This window comes from Pundamilia nyererei, unplaced genomic scaffold (genome assembly GCF_000239375.1).
Source record: "Pundamilia nyererei isolate P.nyererei 1_Seehausen unplaced genomic scaffold, PunNye1.0 scaffold00042, whole genome shotgun sequence".
Taxonomy (NCBI): domain Eukaryota; kingdom Metazoa; phylum Chordata; class Actinopteri; order Cichliformes; family Cichlidae; genus Pundamilia; species Pundamilia nyererei.
In genome coordinates this window covers 3,408,608-3,433,710 of record NW_005187443.1, presented here as the reverse complement: position 1 = coordinate 3,433,710, position 25,103 = coordinate 3,408,608, and the positions used below count along the sequence as shown (strand labels likewise).

General features: G+C 41.2%; 2 protein-coding genes across 3 annotated transcripts in view; one reads left to right on the top strand and one right to left on the bottom strand.

Moving 5' to 3' along the window:
- LOC102200276 (twist-related protein 2-like) overlaps nucleotides 1-5,381 on the top strand; it is a 6,611-nt gene extending 1,230 nt beyond the window's left edge. Inside the window, exon 2 of the mRNA XM_005731349.1 lies at nucleotides 4,313-5,381. The gene's annotated coding sequence lies outside the window, so the exon portion shown is untranslated. The remainder of the gene's footprint in view (nucleotides 1-4,312) is intronic.
- A 1,042-nt stretch (nucleotides 5,382-6,423) lies between these two features.
- LOC102199823 (histone deacetylase 7-like) overlaps nucleotides 6,424-25,103 on the bottom strand; it is a 39,711-nt gene continuing 21,031 nt past the window's right edge. For both annotated transcript variants that reach the window (XM_005731347.1, XM_005731348.2), the window contains exons 6-25: nucleotides 24,943-25,056; nucleotides 24,635-24,732; nucleotides 24,085-24,183; nucleotides 23,465-23,618; nucleotides 21,974-22,200; nucleotides 21,554-21,760; nucleotides 20,840-21,038; nucleotides 20,559-20,692; nucleotides 20,348-20,468; nucleotides 20,199-20,248; nucleotides 19,217-19,324; nucleotides 18,955-19,010; nucleotides 17,753-17,840; nucleotides 16,782-16,901; nucleotides 14,274-14,371; nucleotides 11,327-11,445; nucleotides 9,451-9,584; nucleotides 9,273-9,357; nucleotides 7,711-7,858; nucleotides 6,424-7,613 (exon numbers count right to left, since the gene is read on the bottom strand). In XM_005731347.1, coding sequence (XP_005731404.1) covers nucleotides 7,595-7,613; nucleotides 7,711-7,858; nucleotides 9,273-9,357; nucleotides 9,451-9,584; nucleotides 11,327-11,445; nucleotides 14,274-14,371; nucleotides 16,782-16,901; nucleotides 17,753-17,840; nucleotides 18,955-19,010; nucleotides 19,217-19,324; nucleotides 20,199-20,248; nucleotides 20,348-20,468; nucleotides 20,559-20,692; nucleotides 20,840-21,038; nucleotides 21,554-21,760; nucleotides 21,974-22,200; nucleotides 23,465-23,618; nucleotides 24,085-24,183; nucleotides 24,635-24,732; nucleotides 24,943-25,056 — 2,378 coding nt within the window. In that variant the 3' untranslated portion in view covers nucleotides 6,424-7,594. The remainder of the gene's footprint in view (nucleotides 7,614-7,710; nucleotides 7,859-9,272; nucleotides 9,358-9,450; nucleotides 9,585-11,326; nucleotides 11,446-14,273; nucleotides 14,372-16,781; nucleotides 16,902-17,752; nucleotides 17,841-18,954; nucleotides 19,011-19,216; nucleotides 19,325-20,198; nucleotides 20,249-20,347; nucleotides 20,469-20,558; nucleotides 20,693-20,839; nucleotides 21,039-21,553; nucleotides 21,761-21,973; nucleotides 22,201-23,464; nucleotides 23,619-24,084; nucleotides 24,184-24,634; nucleotides 24,733-24,942; nucleotides 25,057-25,103) is intronic.

The following is a 25,103-nucleotide window of genomic DNA, read 5'->3' as shown; positions in this document are numbered from 1 at the left end:
GTGTACAGGCAGTTTGTGGCTCAACATTTAGACTAAGATTTCAGTGTAAGTGTGCTCTCTTCAATCGAAAAACACAAACTCGATGAAAACAAAATGAATAAAAATGGTTTGTTAATTTGATCAAAGAAGGAATAAATGATGTGGACATGATCTGAATTTTGAGAATGCGATGCACGCCACACAAAGGTGACGAAAACTCTTCTTTCGGAGTTTTATTATCGGAGAATTTAACACTTTTGCTTCATATAGTAAATGCAATCAGGAAGACAGGAATTGAATAAACGGCTTTTAATATATGAATCAAAATGTTACAGTGCAAATGTGAAGAGCTAAAATGTGTGTATGTCAAAACACGACAGAAAACGTATTTTCCTTCATGTGAAAAAATACAGTAGGACCAAAAGCGAAGAAAACTTTGGTTTACTTGTTTTAAATCGTAATTTCTATCAAAACATAGAAAAATGAATTCAAGAGCATGCTTTAAAAATGTCTGACAAAATAAGCTGCAGTGTTATTTTTCATGTAACTGTGATATCAGTCTTTGATTTCAGTGTGCATGTGTTTTCTTTAAACCTCAAATCTTAACTTAATTTTTATTAGCTAATCATCAAAACAACTTACCAGTTAGTATTTTTTCTTTGTTTGTTTCATTTTTAATTCATATTTTAAAAAGAGTAATACACTGTCAGTTATGATCTGTTGTTTTGTGTATAAATATTTGTCACACACACAAGAAATTCAAATACAACTCAATCCCACGTTGGTTTTGTGTAAACGGATCAGAAACTTTGTAGTAGGACTCTTAAAAAAATACATTAATTTAATAATAGACAAAATATAAATTTAAAATAATGTAAAGTACAAACGTATGTAAAGGTAAAGTTATGCAAAAAGGAAAGTAGATAAAAGGAAAAAAAATTCTAAATTTAAAAATAGTTTAATTGGTTAAAAATTTTTTTTTCTATTTTCTTCTTCTAACACATTCAGTCACAAACAAAAATGTCTGCCCACCTCTTTATAACTTTTTTCTCTTTTCAGTGTAGTTGTCACTAACCACCCTCCATGCGTTTTCAAAATTACCATAAAAACACTTTCCAGCAGATAAGGTGAGGACGATTAGTGCACAGACTTAAATAAAACACAATCAGGGGCAGAGCGTTAATTTCAAAGAAAGAGGTCCTTTGAGCATCCTGGTTGCTTCGCTTTATAAACCAAAAATCAGCTAAAAGCACATTATCATCATCATCAACACTCCAGTGTTTGACATTCCTCTGATGAATGTAAGACAAATGTTTTCCTCTGCAGTCTCCAGGGCTTTTTTAAAAAAGACAAAAAAAACCCCCAAAAAACATTTTAAACAGACACCAGATTCCTGCACAGGTACAGCAAGGGGGTGGGGGAGAAAGGGAGAGTGGGGGGGGGGGAGGCACATCACTCTCTCTCTATTTCTCTCTCTCTCTCCCTTGCAGCCTTGCCCTCTCTCCTCAGGATCTTATATCGTGCAATCAGGCCTCGCTGGGGCCCAGACAAGCAGGAACCTTTAGATTGGAAACAGTTGTGAGGTATTAGGAAGGTGTGTCTACCGGGGTTAGGGTCAGCCGCACGGGGCTGTGTATGTCAGCACATGTTTGTGTGTGCTTGCTGTGTCTGTGTGGTTGTAGTGAGCTTTAATTAGCTGTGCAGCAGTGTGTGTGTGTGTGTGTGTTTGTGTGCAAACATGTGCATATAAGTAAACAGGAATACATTTGCAGATGTTGTTTCAGTGATTTTTATCTCTCCCATCTTCTGGTTTCAGTTTGGTCAGACTTAGTTATATTTCTTCAAAAAAAAAAAAAAGGCCATGAAGGTCTTTGACAACATCAAAGGATTTATTTAAAAAAAAGATAGGCGGGTGAAGACATTGTGAGGAGCAAAGGCCGAGCAGAGATTAATCTGGGTTTCAGTGCAACATGCTTTTCTAACAGCTAGATCGCAGGTCAAGGTGAACACACACACTGCAAACACACACACTGATCAGGCCTTTAAATGATTACAAACATATGCAGCATTCATCCCGAATCACAAATGATACTACAGGTACTGCTGCACATGGGCTTCATACAACCCGTGCTTATACACATATATATTACACTGTCCAGACACACACATGCAGCTGCTGCTATGTGCACACCGCAGGTGTTCCACTCTGAGCTAACTCACCAGACATCGTGGAGTGGAGCGGGGGGTTGGGGAGGGCTCCAATCAGCGGAAAGCCAAGGCCCCTGCTCGTGGACACGACTGTCCTTGAACGCATCGTTGTAGTTATTACCTACCACTTTGACTGCTCTGCCTGTTATCATCAGCTCTGCAGGGGCCGCCACAGAAAGTGCTGCAAACTCAAGGCCTGCGCCTGCATGACCAAAGCATGCAATTTTAGGAAAGAGCTGAGGTTAGAAAGGGTCAGGACACTTCAAAGGCGGAGCGTGCACGTATGCGTGCACGGGTCCTAAAACAGTCTGTGTGTGTGTGTTGATGAGGCCATGTGTACTTGTTTTACTTGGTGTTGGACAAAATAACCCAAACAACTGACATCACATGACGTGCTTGTAATGTTCCCTTGTTTAAGGCTGTTTATGGTGTGGTATCAGATATCAGTGAATAATTGTTACATCCTTTATTTAAAGATGTTGAACAACATCAGTGCCTCTTCTTTAAGAATGACCAGTGTACAAAAATGGTTTATAGAGTTGGAGAGCAGACGGACAGTTAATACATAAACAGATAGTACATATGTAATTCATACATTATTCAGAAATTCAAAATTCCATACACGTACATTTAAGGCTTTAAAATATTCTAGAGGACTGCATAGTGTTCCTGCTTTTTTTTCCTACCTCAGATTTTTTCAAAGAAATCACATAGTTGTTTATTTATTTATTTGTTCAATTGATGAGTATATTGCAACAAAAGCAAAAAAAAAAGCAATGAAATAAAAAAACAAAAAGTTTATAAAATTCACTGCTTTTGGTTTAAAAGAACATTTTATATTTTATTTGGAAGCCCGCAGCATGTACACACGAACACGAATCGGCGCAGACATTTTTGTGCATTTTCATGAGCACGATTTTGAAGATGTGTGGGTGTCTGGCTCAGCGTGAGATGTTCAGAATGAAGCGATTGTTCAGTCTGAGTTGGAACAAACAAGACTCTCCCCTCTGTTTATACTATAATCACAATGCCTGTCACTGCTTTCCTGTGCTGGAACCCCTGGCTCTGCTGCATCTGTGCACATATGTGTGTGTGCGTATGTGTGTGTGGTGTTTTACAATTTGGACTGACCAGCTGTTGGACGCTCTTCTGCACATATTAAATATCTGGCTTTCGCTGCTGGCTGATCTGGGACCAGATGTAAAGTCCTCTGCGGCTCATCTGCGTTTTTAAGAGCCTCATCCAGAAGTCGTGGCTTCTGAGAGTCATCTTTATTTTTAGAGATCCAAACTAAGAGCTGAGTGCAGGTGGGAGGATTGTGTGTGTGTGTGCGTGTGTGTACATTTGACTGCTCCACGCATATGCGCTCGAGCGTGCATTCGAACGTGTGCTGGTCAGACAGCTGCAGGGATAGAGGAAGGTCTTCTGGTTTGACACGTAGGCAGCAAAGAACCACATAACACAAGCCCAGAGTGTATCAGAATCTGCACGCTTACACAATATAAGGAAACAGAAATCGTTCAGTCATTTAAAAACATTAATAAGGACCGACCCCCACGCGAAAACCTTTACATGTGCTTTCTTTAACAAATAAACTTGGCTTGAATCCAGTGCAGGTGTACCAATAAAAACTATTTTCCAGAGACGTAATTAGCGAACATAAATTAATCAAATACAAAAAAAGTGTGCATTTAAATACTGACCGGGCATGAAAATGTGAGGCAGGGTGTTTAATGGCTTTCCAGCACAAAAGAGGTGGCCCCACGCTCTGTGACTTGAAAAACAAAGCACCTTTTGGATGGGAATATGCACGCGGCATGCTTTCGGGGTACGATCAAAGTCATGTGACCCTAGCCCTAACACACACATACATCCGGCTTCCGCTCGCAAGACTTCTCGTGGTATCGCGGAAGGGCACGCTATAATTAGGGAAAGCTGAAAATGATCCAGATGAAATGTTTGCCTGTTAAAAGGAGAAGCTGAAGAGCTGTGGGGATTTTTCCGTTTTTGCTTGTCTGCGCTCACATGTTGTATCCTCAACACATTCACCCGGTCTTTAAGTTGTGTGAAATGCTATAAAATGCCCATAATGCTAACTTGCCTTTTATGTTTCTTCTCCCTGCAGAAAACTGACAAATGGAAACTTCACTACACTCGAAGAAATTGGTTCCTGCCTTGACAAATATCTCCACTTTAAAAAACAAAAAAACAAAACAAAAAAAAAAAAGGAAAAGAAAACTTTCTCTTTCTCTGGACAAGTCTGGCCTCCGTGCCGTCGCCCGGCCTTCACCGAGTGTTCCCGAAACTCTGGTGAAGATCCCTCGACGGCCCGACGAAGAGCTGAACACTTTGAACGATGAAACTGAAATGAACTTTTTAAAAAAATAAAAAATAAACAAAGATCAACGAACAGCTGGCCTGCGGTGACAATGAAACAAAATGGCTGCTGGTTCGAGTGCCTTCGGTTACACGGCGATAACCACCACGGCGAGATCCACCCAAGTCTTCACAGTGGATGACTCACTGCCAGACAGACATTAAGATGACTAATGATAATGGCACAGTGATGGTTAGAGGGCGGTCACAGCCAATGAATGTTTACAGCTAAAATGCTAATAAGCTAATCGCTCTGGCTCTGAAGACCCCGTCTTGAGGGAAGAGGAAGAGCACGAGGAATTTGGCGCAGATCTTCGACTTTGTAATAACTGGATCGCTTTCTGTGTATTTTGTGGGTTTTAGAGTGTATGTGAATCGGTATACGCACACTGTATTACTTTAAACTCTGCTTATCCTTTGCTCTCGCCTTTAAGGGAAAAAAAAGGAAAAAGTCTTGATACCACCACTGATCCCAGTTCAGCCCCCTCTGTTTTTCATTTTACTCTTTTCTAGTAGAAAGCTGCATTTTGTATTGCAAGAAAATCTCATTTAAGTAGTTTTTTTCTTTGTTTGTTTTAATTCCAGCAGCTTTAAAATATCTTTGCAAGCTTATTTTCATTGAAAAAAACGCAAAAATAAAACAGCGGAAATTTTCGTATAAAATGTGCCAAAGTGGCGACAAAGTGATTTGAGCCACAGCAGATTCATTTGTAACCATGTGGTTTAAAAGTGTTGCTTTTGTACTGCTTTGAATTTGCTTATGATCATCTCTCTTGTGTGATATCCTGTGGAAATAAATTTTTTTCCTCATGGCTGTACATAAGTACAATATTGTATTTTTGAAGGAGAATGGAGAATGCTGGGAAAAGAAAATGACCAAACAAAGAGAAAAAAAAAGTAAAATAGGAAAAAAGAAACAACTGATCTTTCTTAAAATGTACATAATTTACCTTTATTAGGTTTTTTTGGGTGAAAATAGTAGAAAAAGGCAAAAGTAAGACAACAAAACCAATGTCGCTATGTACACTGTACAGAAAAAAAATCAAGACAGTCAGTTATAAAGAAAACTGGACTTGACCTAAAGTAAAAATTCCAGTTTGTTAAGGCTACCTTTACACAGGTTGGTCAGAACAATCCTTCGACTGATAATTTGGTCTCCGAGTATGCACAGGGTTCATTATTTGGGCTCAAATAAAAAAATAGATCATTTACACTGATTAAGACACGTGATATGTCAGGTCGCTGTCGTGAACGTTCTTAAAAAACAAACAACGACTGAAAGCTACGCTCCTCCATCAGGATGTCCTACAGGATGTCTTTCGTTTTTCACATTTTCGTAACATCAACAAATGTCGGAAAGGCCGTGAGTTACATACAGAGTGCAACAGTAAAATACAAACAAACTAAAAATAAAAAACAAACAATCAGACATACTGTATTAGCACCATCACAATCATGTTAGACATGCAAAGAGCACTTCAAAGACACAGAATCTGAATATATAAATAGGAGTCATGTCGAATTGATTTGCGTATATAAATGTCCTGCGTTTTTTTTTTTGGTGCTTTTCGACTGTTTGGATTGAGAAAAGAAACATTCACAAAGTCTTCAAAGTCTTTGAAGTTCTTCAGGCCATGCCAGTCCAGGGACAACACATTGTTCTCATAAGCTTTGGTTGTACTTAACCTGTGTCCAATTGCACTGTGTGGATATTTAACTATCTCAGTATTGCTTCATCCTAACTAAACCACTATCATGCCATTGTTTGGTCCGGGGAGCGTAACATCTCCGAGGATGACAGCAAATAGACTGGCGCTACGTAGGGGATGAACAGAAGACAGATCAGATTAAAAAAAAAAAAAAATAATAATAATAATAGAAAAAAAACATGTAACAAATACAGCAGGAATGCTCATCCACAGGTAGAAACATCAAAGTTCAGATTTTGAGACCCGAGTCGCTCTGACCCTCGTTTCCGAGGGCGAGATAAGTGCACTTTGTGTGAGTGAGTGTTTGGATGCGAGTCTCATCCAAAATGTTAAAAACTGATGTGCATTGTCACTTGTACAATCATTACTGAGTGGTTACACTGCATTGAGGCATCATGGGTGATTCTGTCTTATCTGACAGGCTTATTATCCCCCCTTCCCCCGAATATCAATACCACAGCGACTGGAGGTATCAGCTCTTCATTGTGACTAATGCTACCACCGCTAACTACAGCATATCTACATATTTAAGATGCACTTCAGAGGAGCGATACAAATAACTGCAGCAATCCGAGGTCTTGCTACACGCGCTCGCCCTGGGTACGCCAAGAAAGAAATGATGAAAACGCTGAAAAAAAGTATGTATGTCAGACCTCATTGTAGCTTCACTCATGATTCTTAAAAAACAATGTCATCCCCCCAAAAAAAAGTGTTCCTCCGGTCAGATGAACTGATGATGAGAACAAACGTGCAGTGCAGGATGATCAGAAAAACCGGCTCGATCGCGGTCGCACGCAGACGAATGACATCGCGGCCGAGGGATACGTCTGCGCTCCATCACTCGCACGTACTTTTGGGGACGACTCCTTCTTCTCAAACTGAGTGGCTTCGATAAGCTGAGGCGACCTTTGACCCTTCCTTCTAACAGTCTTGGGGCTCTTGCTCAGAGTTGTGCTGGAGTCATTTTAATTCAGTCTGCAAATGTGCAGAGATGTGTTTTTCTCTCAAGGTGTATATGATACATCACGTTGTTGCAAAACCCTTCATTAATCTGCACCTGGGTGTCTCTTTTAGCTTTAGCTCTCATTGCAGCGAGGGATGAGAGTGAGAACGCGGCCCAGATGATTGCCGGTCGTCGATGTGTGTGTGTGTGTTTCGATCAGATGGGTCAGAATTCAGCCAGTAGTAATACAGGTGGAGTTTTTGTGAGGTGACATCTGCTTCCAGTGACGATCCAAAGCGCTGCTTTGCGTGTTTGTGTGCGTGTGTGTGGAGTGTGTAGAGGCTCGAGTCTTTCTTCAGGGAGAATCACCTTTTCTCCATCATTTCTCAGATGGTTTCCTTGATGACAAAGAGAAAGATAAGGGTTAAACGTGCATAAAGTACAACATTATGGCAGTGCTAAAGCAGAAGATATGAAACACAGAGCTGCCCCTACCTGTCAGATGCGAGAGACCCCATCGACAGAGAGGCGATGGCGCTGACAGCCTCGCTGTCCGAGTCTCGTCTCAGTCTTCGTCTCTGCGCCTGCAAGTAGGACATATCCACTGTGGAGGCCGAATCCTTCAAACTCTGCCAGTACTCACCTGCGGGAAGCGAAGAATGGAAAAAAGATGGAGAGGAGGGAGGAAAACAGGAGAGAGAAAAGATTAATGGCCGCATTCATTGGTATTTCAGAGCTGTTTTCATCCTGAATTGTTCCTTGAGGGAAGGCGTCTCCATTATTAAAGAGCACTGCACGGTGTTTGATCTGCTAGTTGTAGCCGTTTGATCTGAATATAAGCAATGACTGTGACATAAACAGCCCGTGGTCTAAATATCCATGTTGATAATTTCACGAATGTAAACTCAAATTCAATCTGTTCTCTCAGGGCCTCGAGTCCCGTGTCACACAGCGAAAGGAAAAAAAATCAGAGTTTGCAAATGTGCTCATCTCTGAGCGTGTGTGTTCTGGCTGCGAATGCAACTCACATATATTTCACCCCGGGCCTAAATTATGGGCTTAACATTCTTGTGGCTATTCAAATATTTTTAATTAATCTAATTTGGTTGGGATAACATTTGTGTGCAATCAGAAGGGGATGTTGCGAAGGTCGTGTGCCAGAGAAGTGTTTGAAGATAATTGGAGCCAGGGCGGCTGTGTGTGTGCGTATGTGTGTGTGTGTCTGTCTGTGTGTGGGACGGCTGGAGGGAGAGATGGGGAGACAGGGATGTAAAGGAGGAGAGGTGGTCGGACAGTAGGGGCGATGTGAGAAGACTTAGTGATGGAAAAAAATAGACATGTTTTATTTCAGCTTGACGAAAACGTTTTTAATGGAGCCGAAAAATATTTTGATGAAATTCCTTTCAAATAAAAATGCTAAATTGCTCTACAGTCATTAGAATTAGTAGCGTTGATGTAATTTCACTCTTCCTCCTCTGTTGCTCATCTTGAAGTGTTTCTTTTTATCCGCGGAGAGAGGATGCTGTAGCCGCACGGTGTGATTTTTGGGCCAATATTAAAACAATCTGACTTGACTTGAAATCCTTTCATGTATAAGGAAGTGAACATAGTGGTATAATTATTAATTTTGCAAGCAAGCCCTTTCTTTGATCTCATTTTCAAATAAAAGCACATATTTCAGCCCAAGGACCATTACTAACTTTCCCATTACAGCAACTTTCTTGAGAAACAATTCTGGAAGCGAGCACATCCAGTGAGTGCTAGCCATCTCTTCCACTTCCACAAGATAATGATGGACATTTGTTTTTGATTTGCTATTTCTTTTGACAGTTTAAAGGTGTTTATGACTCAAATAGCTTATGGCCAACCTTAGAGAGTAAGATACTAAAGACAACTGAGGCAAACAGTGGAGAATGAAGTTAAAAAAAACAGCAACAAAATCTTTCAAACTAATGAAATGAAGATTATTTTTTTAGATCAATATTTTCCACAAGTTTCACAAGACTGCTCAGTGTCATGTTGGTGATGGTTTTTGATGCTGCATGTTGTATTCTCACCATGAATCTGGATGACTTTCTGCAGAGAAAGCACCGCATTTTCACAGGGCTTCTGGTCCAACACCGACTGGGACAGAGGCTCCACCTGTGGCACATGTGGTCAGAGGTTAGAGAGGGAAACATGCTGTAGGTATCTGTGAAAAGACACATGTTCTGTATGCGCAAAAACACATCCAACCTCCATGCCCAGCAAGGCGCTCACACAGGCTTCGGAGGCATCGCAGATAGCTTTGAGGTCATGCCCACCCTCCAGAGCCATGACCACCTTACCGCCGGCCAGTGACATCAGTTGACGGGTCAGGAAGCCAAAACCTGGTGGAGAACAAAGCATGCACAAAACCGAATACACAAAGGTTAAGCCAGAAATTGATTGTATGGGATTATATCAGTGCTGTGGAAAGTTAGCCACACTTTGCACACCGGACTCTATGGAAGCCCATTTCCACCACTAAAAAAAAAAAAGGATCCATAACTCAAAATTTCGAGTTATTTTCTCGAAATTTCGAGTTATTTTCTCGAAATTTCGACATATTAACTCAAAATTTTGAGAAAAGCAACTCGAAATTTCGAGTTAGCGCTGCCAATCAGTAATCTACGTGAATGACGTCATTTCCATGTTACCCGGAAGCTGAAGCCCTCAGCTACAAATGCTACAGCTAAGCTACCGGTATTACATCCAGTCGTGAATGCACAGATTGCTGAGTGTTTTCAGCCTGGCTTCACAAATGATGAAATCCCTGTGTTATTAGCTGAATCACATGGTGTTACTATCAGCAAACATACTTTAATTTGTTGGGATCCGTTTTTGAGTGCGCCATATGCTTCCGGGTAACAAGAAAGCGACCTCATTCACGTATATTTTTGATTGGCAGAGCTAACTCGAAATTTTGAGAAAAGTAACTCGAAATTTCGAGTTATATTTCTCGAAATTTCGAGATAATAACTCGAAATTTCGAGAAAATAACTCGAAATTTTGAGTTATGGATTAGCTTTTTTTTTTTTAGTGGCGGAAACGGGCTTCCATAGGACTCTGACAAATTACTGAGAATAATTTCACAACATCATGTTGACTGGTGACATCATTTCTTATTATGCAAAGGTCTGAAGCCTAAAAAATGAAGCCTATGCTGAAGCACTGAAAACTGCAGTTCCACTAATGTCCACTTGAGGCTGCCTGCAAAACGAGTCAATCTCCATAGACTCTCATATTAAAATAAATGCAGCAGAAATAAATATATATGAGTATACAGCCTGCTACAAAAACGGGTTTGGTCTATACAACTCATTTCCATCTATATGAAAGTTTTACAGATTGTTTTAGGACTGGTTAAACTACATTTTTTGAAGTGTAAAATTAATATAATTGGAGATGTGGCAGGTACACTGATGCAGCTACTGTAACAGCTGCCTGCTTCACCTCCACTAACTGGACTGCACAAGTAGACAGTGGTTACATGTGGAGCATTTTAACTATTTTAACAACTTTTTAACAACTGAAGAAGATCCCAAGAAGTCTGGGTCCAAGTTATAGTTAGTTTACTAATAATTGATTCACATATTAGCACTGGATAGTGGCTATTTACAGGTTTAGCTTGCTAACAGAGCAGATGATCTGGCTTGAGAAACTACTCAAAAAAGAACTGTCCATAATACTAAAATCTTCAAATTGGGGCTTAACAAACCAAAGAATGACATCACAGTGCCTATGTGCATTTTTATATACAGTCTATTATGGTGATGAGTTTTAGTTAAACATAAAGACTGGCTCATATAAAGAAACAGGTTCTACAAACAAACTTTAACTTCTCTACAAAGCTGCACTCTGAAAACTGCGTTACACATCAGTGATAATATCTGACATCAGCACTAAGTCTGCACAGCATAAGAGTGTTTATCTGTTTGACAACAGTCTGTGAAGGATAGCCAACCTTTGTAACTGTAATAATAAGAAATCTAACAAATGCAGGACATGCAAATATTTATTATAACTCATAAGGCTCATAAGAGCACGTTGATCAGGAAGTGTGCTGAATGAGAGGCTGGGTGAACCTTACACTTGGCTGTAACCTTGTATCCTCCGAGCGATGATGGATGTCCTTCGACAGCATCAAAGCCAGCTGACACGAGGACGACATCAGGGGAAAACTCGTGAGCGATGGGCATCACCACAGCTCTGAGGACCACAAAAGGAAACGCAATGGCGTAAAGCAAACACTGCGTGTTATGTTCTATTCATCAAGCAGTGTGGCCAGGCAGAAATTAGACAGCACATTTAAGAAGTAATTTTTTTTTCAACAGGTGTTCATGATTTGAGAGAAAATGAGAACTGAGGGGTGGGGTGAGTAGAACATAATGTGTGATCAAATTAACATCAGAGCACGCTGTAACAGATTAATTATTGTAATGAAGAGAGTTTGAACAAAAAAAAAGAGTTGAAGTGACTGATTTCACAAAGAGCATTCATATACTTCACAACTTTTATCTGGACTGTTAACTGCAAACACTTACTTAATTGTAAGTGATTGCAAATAGCTCCCCTATTTGAAAATCATGAAAAGAGAAATTATCAAAGGCAGTGCTCCAAGTGCTTCATCTCTGTTCTTGATCCACTCTTGGTAAGCAGCCAACCGTGGAAGGTGGGGCACCTCCCAGGTGTGAATGTGTGCAACTGTTTAAATGTGAAGCCGTTAAAAAAGAAGAACGAGTGCTCTGCATACCTTACTTGGCTATCTATCTATCTATATAGATGTGGGTCTACAAGTGGGACACAATTAAAAGTTTTTCTCTGCATGTTACAAACAGGTAAAGGGAGACCCTTGACATAAATAGGCTGAGGTGTCCACAGACTGTAAACTCCACTCATGGGAGCCCAGCTTTCTTGCTTCTTTGCTCTCCTTCTTACTTCCTCTTGTCTCTAGCTGCCAGTTTTTTAGCAAGAGCACACGGCCCATGCCGCGTTTGATTCTTTCTCACTCTCCCCCACCCCCCACCCCACCCCACCCCCTCTCAGCGGCAGTTCAAAGACGTTTGTGTGCGTCTGGTTCCTATTAGGAGCTCGTCCCTCTTCTCACGTCACTGACAGCCAGCCATCTGGGATCCATTGGGCCTAATTACGCCGCCTTTGGATTCCCTAACAATGTACCCCCCACTTCTTCTCCTCTCTTCTGCTCTATTCTCCTCTCCTCCACAGTTCATCATTGGTCAGTAGCCACTTGGAAATACACAGGAAATGTATTTACATGCACATACACACTATGTACACATTGCAATACCTGCATATGCATGCTCTTCCTTTGAAACTGCAAGTTTGATTCATGGTGTGCTACTGGTGATTCGGCCGAGCTTAAATTCTGACCGTCTTAGTAATCCTCCACACAAATACGAAATGCATCATGACGCTTAATCTCAAAGCAGCTGAGCTCTCTCTTGATTGTACTAGAGTCCCACCACCACTCCCGACCACAATATGCCTTCGATACACACCCAAAAACAGAGACACACATCATCAGTAACCGCACTCTGGCTAGTTTTCTGTTCCATCCCGAGGAGAAACACAGAGAGTCTGGAACACCCTGTCATCTAAATCAAATTGAATTACAGAGCTGGCACGAGGTTAGGTAGACTTAATTGCATAAACACAAATTCATGATGCATTAAATTTTGTCTGTAAAGCATGCTACGCATTTATTCGCACTGGTTAATTCACAGAATGGTGGCAAAGTTCACAGAAAAATGATTCAAACTTAATATAAGTTGTTCTTTGTTTCTAACCCCAAACCCAACCAATTATAACTGAGGAATTCTGGTCTCTCTGTGGTGACATATGATAAAGGTTGCCCCGGACACGGCTACACGGTATGTGCCTCCAACTGCCACGGACCACCACGACACTGCTGCGCTACAGAGCTATGATTTGATATTAGCTTTTATGTGTAACACACAATACAGTACAGTACTCTACTGCGGTTTACTAAGGAAGTTTTACACATGAAAAAGCTTGCCATTTCCCCAAACTGGATAAAAAATACCAAAACCAGACGGCTGCTCAGGAAAGGACCAGTTGTTTCTTAATTAGTATCCAGGGCTCCAGTAAACACTGGACTTAGTGTTTCTGAGGATGCCTATTGGCTGTATGGATTTTACCAGAATGGGTTAGCTCATTAGCATCTTTCCGTTGACGAGGGGCCCACCCACTGTGTCTGGTGCATGCAGCACCATGTAGAGAGCTTAATCATCTGGTGGCGAGCCAGTGTTGCTGACAGAAACATTCTGAGTTCATTACGTGTGTTTGAGAGTGTGGTGCAGAATCAAAGCATATTCATTCAAGAAAAATAGCTTGAATGAAACGAAAAGTGCTGCAAGACCAAAGGTGTGTCTGGGTAACACGCCTACGTAGGCCTCTGGAATTAGTTCAAAAATGATATCGATAATGTGTAATTACACATGTTATATAAAAAAATCATTATTATTTAGCCCTTCCCATACAAAGTGTACTGACACTGGGTAGCAGCTGGCTCATAGTCAACATGCGTATTCGTGGTACTGTGATTTGAACAGAATGTGCTTTACCTGGGAGTGATCAGCTTGCGTATTAGAGATGTGTGTGGAGGATGCTAAATGACTAAAGTGCTTTCATAAGCGAGCTGAGCTGCATGCACAGCTGTTGTGTTGACTGCTGAAGGTTGATAGGTGCACTGACATGACGAAGGAGGAGATAAGTGTACCTTGGATTCAAAACTGAATATTCGGCAAGCAATTACTTGCTGCTTGCTGAGCTTTAAGCCAGAATGAGAGCGCAACAAGCGAGAAACACTGCTGGCAACACAATGTGTGACACTAACCGTAAGAGAAGTCAAACGTAAATATAATGTTCTAGGGGGGTGAACACCTATCTCAAGTTTTGAGGTCTATGCTACCTTCATTTTATTTTGGCAAGTATCTCAAACACCAGTATAGACCTTTAAATGCTTCATTACTACAGTATTATAGGAACTTCTTTACCTGAATGCAGCCAGGTATTCAGCATCGCCCATTGGAGGGTTCAGTCCTCCGGTCCATCCTACATTGACATTGAAGCCCTCACCTGGACCTGCACCCACCTGGATGAAGACAAACACAGAGAGGAGAGAGAGGGGGGTGAGTGTGTCAGAGAGAAAGAGTTTCCGTCAATGTCGAGAAAGTTAATGAGTCCCAGCGAAAGTTGAGAAACTGTGTGACGTTGACAGATTTGTGTCAAATGTTCACAAAATCAGCACCGCTGTTGCAAAACTTTTGCATTGCAGCAACCGAGGCGAAGTGGCTGCATCTCTTTAAGGCAGCACGAGGGAGTGATTATGATTCCTAAATGAAAGACGGATGGCTGTTAATTCAACACCCCTGTCCCTCCATTTTGATTTTGATACAATTTGTCAAATGGCCTTATAAATCACCCGGAGCCACAACAGAGTTACACCCGTTTACGGTTCCCAAGATTTAGGCTTACAGCTATACTGGGAAGTACTTTTCATTTGGCAACTGTTGCATGTTATATAAAAAAAGACAAAAAAACAACTACAAATAAGAGTCACATACCGCATGTTGCATACTGTTTTATGTACTGAAAAGCTATGTGATTGAAATGACTGCATAATGTGCTTTTTTATATGGATGTTTAGAGAGTTTCATGTGTATGACATGTCAAATGAAAAGACATGACATACTGCGCTATACTGCTCATTTTACATGTTGTAAATATTTGAGTGATTTTTTTCAAGCTGTATTGGACTTGGCGTGTACTTGAAATTGCCAAGCAGAGTACAGAAAGTCGAGTGGATCTCCTGTCAGTTTGACCTCAAATATTTTGGGGCAGAAAGTGAAGTGAGTCCCGGGTCTTTGGAAAGAAGGTTTAAGGATTCCTGCCTCTCTCTTTGTAGTCCTGCTAGCAGCCATTTAGCTGCTCTCTAGGCCTTTCACCATCAGTCAATGTGTCAGTTTGAAGAGAGATTGAGGCGGTTGATTGACACGCACTTGGCAAAGATGTGTGGTAATTTTCTTTGTGTGTGCGTACGTGTGTGTGTGTGCATGGGTGTGAGAGGATGCTTGAAAGAGAAAAGAATGCTGATGAGCATCGCAGAGCGTCTGTCTCCATTCTTCTCTCAGTGGACGGGATGTTCACAGGGCAAACGAAAAACACATGAGGCCTCCTGTCCTCTGCCAACTGGTAATGTACCCGCATGCACGCTCGCACGTGCTCGTGGACACACACACACACACACGCAACTCCTTCTATAGCTCCGAGTTTCTTGCACTCCCCTCTGTCCTCTTTCTCTCTTTCATGTTTCAAGAATTGCTGGACTGGATTAGGCCTGTGCTGGTTTCTGTGAGGTACTCGGCACTCTCTGTTATGCCTATGACATCACACCCCCTACCCCATGGTGCGCTATATACCTACACGGGGGACAGCGAGACTCCAGAGGTTTACCGCACTGTTCACCAGAGGTTGAGAGGCCACTTAAGGCAAAGCCACATCCAAGCCAAAAAAGCATTTAATGCCGCGTCCCCTCCTCGTGGGATTTTATGAGAAAACACTGACTATTTTATCCGCATTGTTGTTGGGGGAAATGGGCGAATATATGAGGGAATGCGAGTGACTGAGCGGGCGATGAATGCCAGCGTGGGTTCGGGTCAGTACATCTGCCTGAGGGCTGTCATCACACTTGGTTTCTGGTAAGACCACAGGCAGAATTCATAGGCATCTCAATATCCTGTATGCAAACATAGGCATGCAAAACCGTGCACATCCTGCTGGGAAGCTTCAACATCCAAAGACCCGAAGTTGCTTAAATACATTCGAAATTCGACGTAAACCACTCACAAGCACAATGAGATGAGCACATGGTGAATTCAAAAGACATCTGGGGTATCCGTAATAGGTTGTCATGACGATGCCGGACTGACAGTTAACAAAAGTGAACCGTAACCTTCGTTGCTCAAATTATAGCGTCATGAATCCAGTTGTATTAGTAATGTAATGTAATGTAATTGTGATGTAATTGACTCTGACTGGTCATATATTTGACTCTCACATCCATACACTGCTGGAGAACAGATCTATAGTGCAGACTGCAATCGTGAAAAGTCAGTCACAACCAAACTGATTTTGCAGTTGGAAGCTTATATTATGCAGATAATTCCTTGACTGAATGGCCAATAATTCTTCCTGTTTTAGCAAGTAAATGTTAAACATAAGCGTTTGAGATCCCTAATATCCTAAAGGAATCACATAATTACCAAACATTTCTGTGCCAGCATATCTGTCTTCACGATGTCTTTGATTATATTGTTATAAACTGTCTCAGGCAGCCAAGTTAGTAATGAGAAATAGCCACATGAATGTCCACAATCAAAAAGAAGAACCTGTGGTCTTGTTAGGCTAATGTGTTCACTGTCATCAATCAGAAAGCTGATACCAGGATTATAAGCAAAAGCAGAAAAGCACAGCATGGCTGTGGAGGAGTGTTTTGTACTTACCTCGCTGGGGTGTCCACTACCAGGAAAAAAGTTGCCATCGTCATAGCGATGTAGAGAGATGTACAGCACACTTGGGTCGCTGTAGAAGGCTTCCTGGGTGCCGTTGCCATGGTGTACATCCTGGAGAGTGATTATATGATTAGTTATGAAGCTGCCAAGGACTCGCGCTGTTATTTCACACAGAATTTTAACCTTGGCAAATTCAAAACAATTTGTATGTTTTATATTGAGCAGTGTATTTTTTTTTAAGTCAAAAGCATGTGTTAAACATATGACCTCTAACGCAGGAAGAAAAATCTGTAGAGCATTCATGCTTTTCCCTGTCAACAGGAGACGCATTTTAATTGTATTTTATAAATCAGGTATTAGTCAGTGCTGATGCAGTAACTAACAATGACAGAGCGCATGCAAGATCTTATACACACATGCTGAACAGAGGTGACCATGTGATAGTGGATCAATATCTGCAGATGTGAACTGTATAATGGGTGGAATAAAAAAATAATTAAATGTAGACTTTCATGTCTTTTTATGGAGTACCGGACAGAAGTAGTGTATAACTTGGAGATGGAGATGTGCGGCGATCTGGTCCACATCCTCCTATGTCTCTTATTAATAAAGGGATTTGTGGACATACATTGTTATGGTATAGCTATATTGTCAAATAACTGGCAGTTATATGACAAGATATATAACTGTTGTGTTATGCAAAAGATTGGTCTTTAAGACAAAGTCTAATATTTTACATTTTTTGAGTGAAGACCTCAACCCTAGTGTGAGAGCGTTCAGCTCACACATGGCTACCAGAGATAACAGTGTCTAATTCAATTAAATGATAAATAGCAGTGCTACTGCATCTGGGACCTTGTTTGTACCTACAACACATTTGTGTGCCTTTGCATCTGTTTTTTTGTGTGTTTATTCCTGTCCATGTGGAGACCAGTGATGCTGGTCATGCGGTGGGTCCTCACCCAGTCCACAATGAGGATCTTGCTGACGCTGAGTTTCTGCTGGAGCTGCTTGGCAGCGATGGCCACAGAGTTGAAGAAACAGAAGCCCCTGTGGACAAACAGACAGGAAGAGTGGCAGCCACATGTCTTTATCACGACATCTTCACTAAATTAATATCACAGAACCACCATATGGACCTTAGGAACCTCTAAGGAAAGGCTCCAGTTATCATATGGTGGCTATTTAGTCCAGGCTGCGACAGTCACAGCGCTGACTCCAGCTTGAAAGTCACAGAGGGATGATCCTGCCACGTTAATGTTTACAGCAAATATTTGAGAAATGAGGACGTTTCAGTTCGAGTTGTTTCGTCTGCTGACAAACAAAAAACGTTATGCTGAGTAGAAAATCTCACACTCTTGAGAAATGCAGAACCCACAAATTCTCTGACAAATAGACAACCAAGGTTATCAAAAATAAAATAAAAAAAACAACCCACTCCTCATTCCAAATGATAGTGCAGCGAGAGCAGCGGGCAGGACGTGTGAGATCATTTTAGAGAAATGAACTCACAACTCGGTGCAGCCGATCCCTAAACACTCACTATCCGCTATAAAGGTATGCAAAAAAAAGTGTTGATGTAGGAAAAACAATGGAGGAATGTTGGAAGTGGCAGTGTCAGCATGGGTCGTAAAGTGTGACTGTCTCTGTGAACGGTATATATTATAAGCTGTCTAAACTTTGCTCATCAAGAAAAGTCATTATCATCCCATAAATAACCAGTGACAAGCAATGCTGAGCACACACACAGATACAGACACACACACATAGAGTCCCAGCTGAATGTGGTTACTTGGCTAATGCCTCTAATCAAAGACTGACACAAATTCATGCACGCAAGTATGCACATCTACACAAAGACCCACATTTACTGTGCACGCACATGTACACTGCTCTTCTGAGGTGCTTTGCTTTGTGCCTTGAAAGCTTAAAAGAAACTGAGTGGAGGAGGAAGTTTGCCTCGGGCGTCGAGCAGGTAACACACAGCACAGACTCAGACACACATACATTAAGGTAGAGAGAGCCGGGCACTCTGTCTCTCTCTCTTGCTCAGAAGTATAGCTGGTTTGCAATAAATCCTTTGAAACACTTTGCAGGCCTGCTGGCTCCTGGTATGTGTCCGTGTGTGTGTGTGTGGTGTGTGCGTGTACACTGCTGTACTTACAGAGGGGAGGAATGGGTTGCATGGTGTCCAGGGGGCCTCACAACTGCAAAGCCATTCTGTAAAAAAGGGCAGAAAAACCTTCAACACTTTGCTGCTTTTATAACGCCAGATCTCCACACGTGAAAAAGGTTCACGTCTTTATGTCGTTATAACCAATAGTGGGTGCTTTGCCAAGGTTTGCAGCACATTATGGTGATAGACTGCAGTTTTGAAATTCTTGACAAAGCCCATGGCATCGAGGTATTTGGTTATAAAGACACACCTTCAGCTCTCTTTGTGCCACCTTCAGTGCCAGGTCTGTGACACATCCTGCAGCAATGCGGGAGGCTGCTGATGTGTGATGTTCGTTCCAGACTGTATCAATATCCACCTGACAGAAAAACGAGGGGAGATGCTTGCAGTCAGTTTAAAAGTCAGCTACAGATTTTAATCTGTTATTAGATTTTGCTCATCTGCTAAAAATAAGCTTAAACTTCTGTGTGCATTATGCCAACCATTGTTTAGAGACTTTTCTTTGTTGTTTCTGCTCTAAGTTAAAAAAAAAATTTCTATGGTACTTGTTTGTCAGAAGTCATTTATTGGTGGCATGATGCTATACTGCTGGGGAACAATGAAATCAGAGGAATTTCTTTTATCACAGACTTTGCCATCTTGTTCCAATCACCCCTCTTTACCAGAGTAGCCAAGGGCCGGAAATCCAGGCAGATCAGTTCTCTTATCAACTGACACCCAGCCCCCTTCAGCTTTTCGTCTTCTCCTCTCCTAACAACAGTTCTTGTAGCATTATAATCAATGTTCCCATGTCATTCTCCGCTTTGTTCCTTTTCCCATAGTGCATTGTTCCATTTAATCTGATCTGCTCTCCTACCATTGTTTTTCTCTTAAATTTGACTTTTCTCTATCCTGATACTCTGTTTCCCCCACATCCCGCCACTTGGAAGTCTTTTTATGCAGTCTTTATGTTATCTTTTTCCTTCTCCTTTTCCTTTTTCTCACATCTCTATTGTAGATGAATATGCCATGAGCAATAACGATGTATGCAATGTCCTACATTTGTATAATTTATATTTTAAAGTAGCCAAAAACAATAGCAATTGCAATTTGTAGTCTTCTTAGCTTAACTGTGTAATGAGGCATAACCTCCCATGCAGCTTTTGTTGCTCAGCATTGCAATTAGATAAGTGAAAAGATTCCAAAATGACTTGTTTAATTTGTGTGCTTAGGTGTGTGTGTGTAACACCTACCCCAACCCCTCCACATGGTAACATCAAAAAAACATGTTGAGACAGGATTCCTGCAGAGGATAATGTATAACACGAACATATTGTTATCATTATTACTATTACAATTGCGCTATAGTCATTGTGTTCTTCACGTTTGTTATTGATCTTACCAGCGAGTTTGCGGCTGTCCAGCTTGAGGCGGTTGAGCGGGTTGGTGCCAAATAAAAGTACGTGTTTTTCTGAATGGACTGACTGCAGCTCTTCTAGGGTTGCTTTTCTACTGCGGATGCGCTAGAAATAGAAGTATACAGATATATACATTTAGACTGCATGCTATGGTCATGGGGTATGCATCTGTAGGATAATGTGTGTGCACCATACCTCACACTGACTCCTTAGGCCCCTTTCATGCAGTCTAGACCAGATGCTCTGGATCCTTCCTGCATGCTCAGCGTGACGGCTGTTGTCCCCACAAATACACTGGTGCTTCTGCATCTGACCATCATATGCTAAACCTTGATGCACACACATGGAAACACATCATTTGACCATATTGTCCCTCTTCAATAATGTTGTAATACCATCGTCATATCTTGTAATCAAATTACATCATTAGGTAGTTGGAATGCTTCTTTTAATGTTGCTGATCAACTGTCACTCACCTGTGGTGAAGCGCAGCTGGGTGTCTGTGGCAGGGTTGGATAATGACATGGAAGGTATGGTGGTGGGTTGATGTGAAGCAGGAGGCAGGGAGGTGGAGGCGGGGGAGGACCGGGACCGACTGACAGGCTGGTGAGGCCAAATTAAGGATGGCACACCCATCGGATCTATCTGCAGACTTGGTCTAAGGATCACCTGCCTCTGCAAGAACAGTGGGTGAAAAAAAGAACAGACAATAGACAAGAATATGTAAGGATTTATTAGCAGCTGCACATAGTAAAGACTCCCTGCAGGAAACCTGTCACATACACAATATGCTAAACTCAAATAAGAGACTTATTATTTGGTGTGTTTATTTCTCCTTCTCTAAAACAGACTGTTGATAAAGAAAAGTGAGCTCTTCCAAGAATACTGAAGTGATACTGTAAATCAAAGTCTTCTGCTTGTATTAGCAAGGCAACAGTGCCTCCTGATGGCAAAAAGACGCTCCATTCGAAAGAATTCATTTATGTTACGGATGCAAGATAATGGTAATCATAATACTGTCTGCTAACCTGCTAACTAATACTCAATCATTAGTGGACCAGAAAGGGGCACTCATGATAAGATATGTTACTGATTAAGGTCATTAGAAGAGATTCACTGATTCATGCGCCAGGAGGCAATAAAAAAATAAGAATAATTTCTATGTGTGCACATGTAAGAGTGACTTTTACCTGATTGTAAGAGTAGGAGGGCTCGATCAAGCTCTCCCGGGAGGAGGTAGTAGACTCTGTGTCGTACACAGAGTCTGTGCTGGCGTTGCTCTGTCTCCGCCGATAGTCATCCTCACAAATTGATCCGGGCTCTGAGCCGCACACAGAACCTGTCCCTGAACCTGATCCCGATCCAGTCTCCTCTAGGTCCATGTCCTCTGATGGGATCTGTGTCAGAGGAAGCCTATTATCTGTCTTTTTTTCCCAGCTCACGTAAGCTAGAACTTTTACAGTTTTCAATTCTTAAAATAAGGACTCTCTTTAAGACATATTTCAGTAAGACTGATCATGAAAAAGGAAATCCAAGCAGGTGCACACAGTGGTCATTAGTCAATCTGCTAGTACTAGATTATACTTCTTAAGAAATGAGCCTCCTTTCACCTTGCTCAGGTGTGAATTCTGCTTGAATCTCTCCACCCCGCTCCTGTGGTACTGCTGGTTCAGCGAGTGCTGGATGTGCGGGTGATGGCTGGTTTGCAGAGATAACTGTGAGTGGCTGTAGGGTGGCGGTTCTGAACGTGTTCGTTCCAAAGGTTTGTGACCTTCTCTTCTGGACAGAGTAGACAGGTGAGGGTGCTGCTGCAGAGAGATGGTGCTCAAACCAGGAACTGTGGAGAAGAGAAGAAACGTAATGTTTTAGAAAAGGTGAAAAACAAGAATGCAGGAAAAAAAAATAATCCAAACTAAATCGATTATTGTTATTGGACTCAACTGTAGAAGGATGAAATATTCCACAGCTGTATTTCATATTAAAAACACTCAAAAAGAAAAATATTGAGAGCCATGCATTGCTTGCATGTAGAGCAGCACTTACAGCAGAGAGCGCCCTCGTGCCATTTTGAAAAATGATGCAACAGAAACACAGCACAACACAGACAAGGTATCGATCTTCTCTCGATAGAGTCTTAGAGACCTCTCACAAACACACCTTTTTAAATGCAGTCATTTGAACTTGTTTTAGCATCAGTAGAGCGAGTCAGGATGGATCTGATGCAAGTCAGCGTCCATTCATAACTAAAGCTATGTGTACTTAGAATGGCAGACATTTATTCATATTCTTTTACTCAGATTTTTAGAGCTGTGCGCCTACACTACCCTACTTTATATATCTCATTCTTTGAGCCTGACTTCCTCTTCCATTATCAGTCATGAATGAACGGAGTCGGTGCCTTATTTCAGCATTAGCATATGCAATAGCTCTTTTTAAAAACAAAAAACAAAACAAATCTTGGGTTAAGATAACAGTAAAGAAGAAGCACAATTTCTCACAGGGTGAAACTGAGAGATTCACTACAGGAATAGAAGAAAAGGAAATGCTTATTTGTTGGGCTCAGTTCAGAAATCATGGATAAAAGAAAAACTATGGAAAGAGGTAATTAAATCTCTGTGCTTAGAGCAAAAGATCCTGTCAGAGGTTGAAATTAATTAATTAATAAAGAGTTTGACTATAAACAATGTGAAAAAGTGTGAAGTGCAGACTGTTATGTAGTTCTTTATAGAGCCCCCACTTTCCAGTTTTAATAACACAATCAATCAATATATATATATTTAGCAAATGTCATACTGTGGTTGTTTTGTTAAATTCCACTCATCTCTGTTTCCAAGTTCACCATATTCAGGCTTAACTGGACTCATTCATGTGTTACGTCGTCATTATTTCATATTTTTACTGACTGCTATTTTTCAAAAAAGTAAAATGCACTGCTGTTGTATTGTATCTAGAATTCATATGTACATACATTTACTTACATTATATAAATAAAACAAACATAAAGTCTGTGAACAACCATCCCACTGACTTGCCATTGAGTAAGCAATGCAAAGGAAGTGTGTTCAATATGCACATTGAGGAATAACAGGAATACAACTCACTAGAGACAAGCTGGGGGCGCAGAAGCCTGGTGTGTGGATCCAGTATGAACACAGGCTGTAGCCGCTGAGAAAGCGCTGGACTGCTTTCTTCCAGAGGCAAGTAAACCTGATGGAGACCAGATACTGCCAATGGCCTTGCTTCTCGCAAGTCAGCCTAGGGAAAGAGAAGAGAATGAAAGACGAGAGGAGATGACAGGAAATTCTAAAGCAATCACTAGTAATTTAATTTAATTTAATTTCCCTCTTATGGTAGTCTAAAAATGAGAAAAGCGAAGTATTAATGGATAGTTTAGGGGTTTGACAGCCTGTCACAGTGCATAGATGGACTGCTGAACTGTGTTATTGTAGTCAAAAAGGTGGTAAATTACCAAGAGAGACTCACAAAATATAGAAGTCGCACACAGTTCAAGAAGGAAGTGAAACCACAAGTTTCTATAAGTGTTCATGTGTGCAGGCACTATTTCAGAAACGATATCGCACTTGAATACAAATAGATCAACAGTATGAATGTTTATCTATGCAAGCTGTGTCCTTTAAAGTGGTGCTAGTTTCAGGAACAGGAGCAGTACAACCTCAATATTGTATGCAATGATTCTGGAGGAAATCCTAGCACTGCTCACCTGTGCAGGAAGTCCAGCAGTGATGTTGGGGATCCCAGGGGGATTGGAAGGCACGGTGAATCGAGCTAAATTACCATCCTTCAGCAACAGCCTCTGTGACTGAATGAGGAAGGTTGTTTTCGTTACATTTTTAACATATTATTGATCTCTAAATATATCTACTTATCTAAACCTGAACCTGATTGTAGTAAAAGTGTTAAATACAGTACTATATATACAGTACTATCAAAACTATCAAGTCAAGGATAAATATGTTCAACATAGTGAAACGAAAACTGCACAAATTTATTTTGACATCGGCTATTCGGCTATAGATGGAGGACCAAAAAGATCAGAATTAAGCATTTCAGTACTTCAAGTGTATATTTTTCTACTTCTCAGAACAGAGAGAAGTTGGATGTACTGTTTAAATTAATGCATAATGAAAAGTTTAAGAGAACCTTGTGTATGGTTAAATAGTTCACTGAGGATTCACTGTGCATTCATTATATGCTAAGGAGGACAAGAAAACCTGCTATATGTACTTATATATATATACAAAAGGGCTTACCTCATGAGCCAGTGGTAAGGACCCATTATCTGAATGGAGGCTGTCATTTGGAGAGCTGCACCCTGATGCTGGATTGCTGCTGCCACTCTGGGAAGACTCTGCACGACAGAATGGAAAGAAACCTATGAGGCCCATCAGTATCAGTTGCTTACGCCATAATGGAAAATTGATCAAGCTGTGCTGAAATCTGATGGTGAGCGCTTCTGGAAGGTTAGAAAGGCGAGATCAAAGAAACTTTAACAAGAAACGGCTAACAGTGCCGAAGAATAAAACTCTGACAGAGATCCAAGTGAATGTAAATAGTTTACCCAGAGTTTCGGTCCTGTGCTTGACTGCAGGAGGGGCACTGATCTTTCGCTGCAGCGGGTTTGGCCTTGTGGTGATGAGTTTCTTTAACTTCCACTTCAGTGTGGGCTCAGACACTGCCCACACACACACACACACACACACACACACACACACACACACA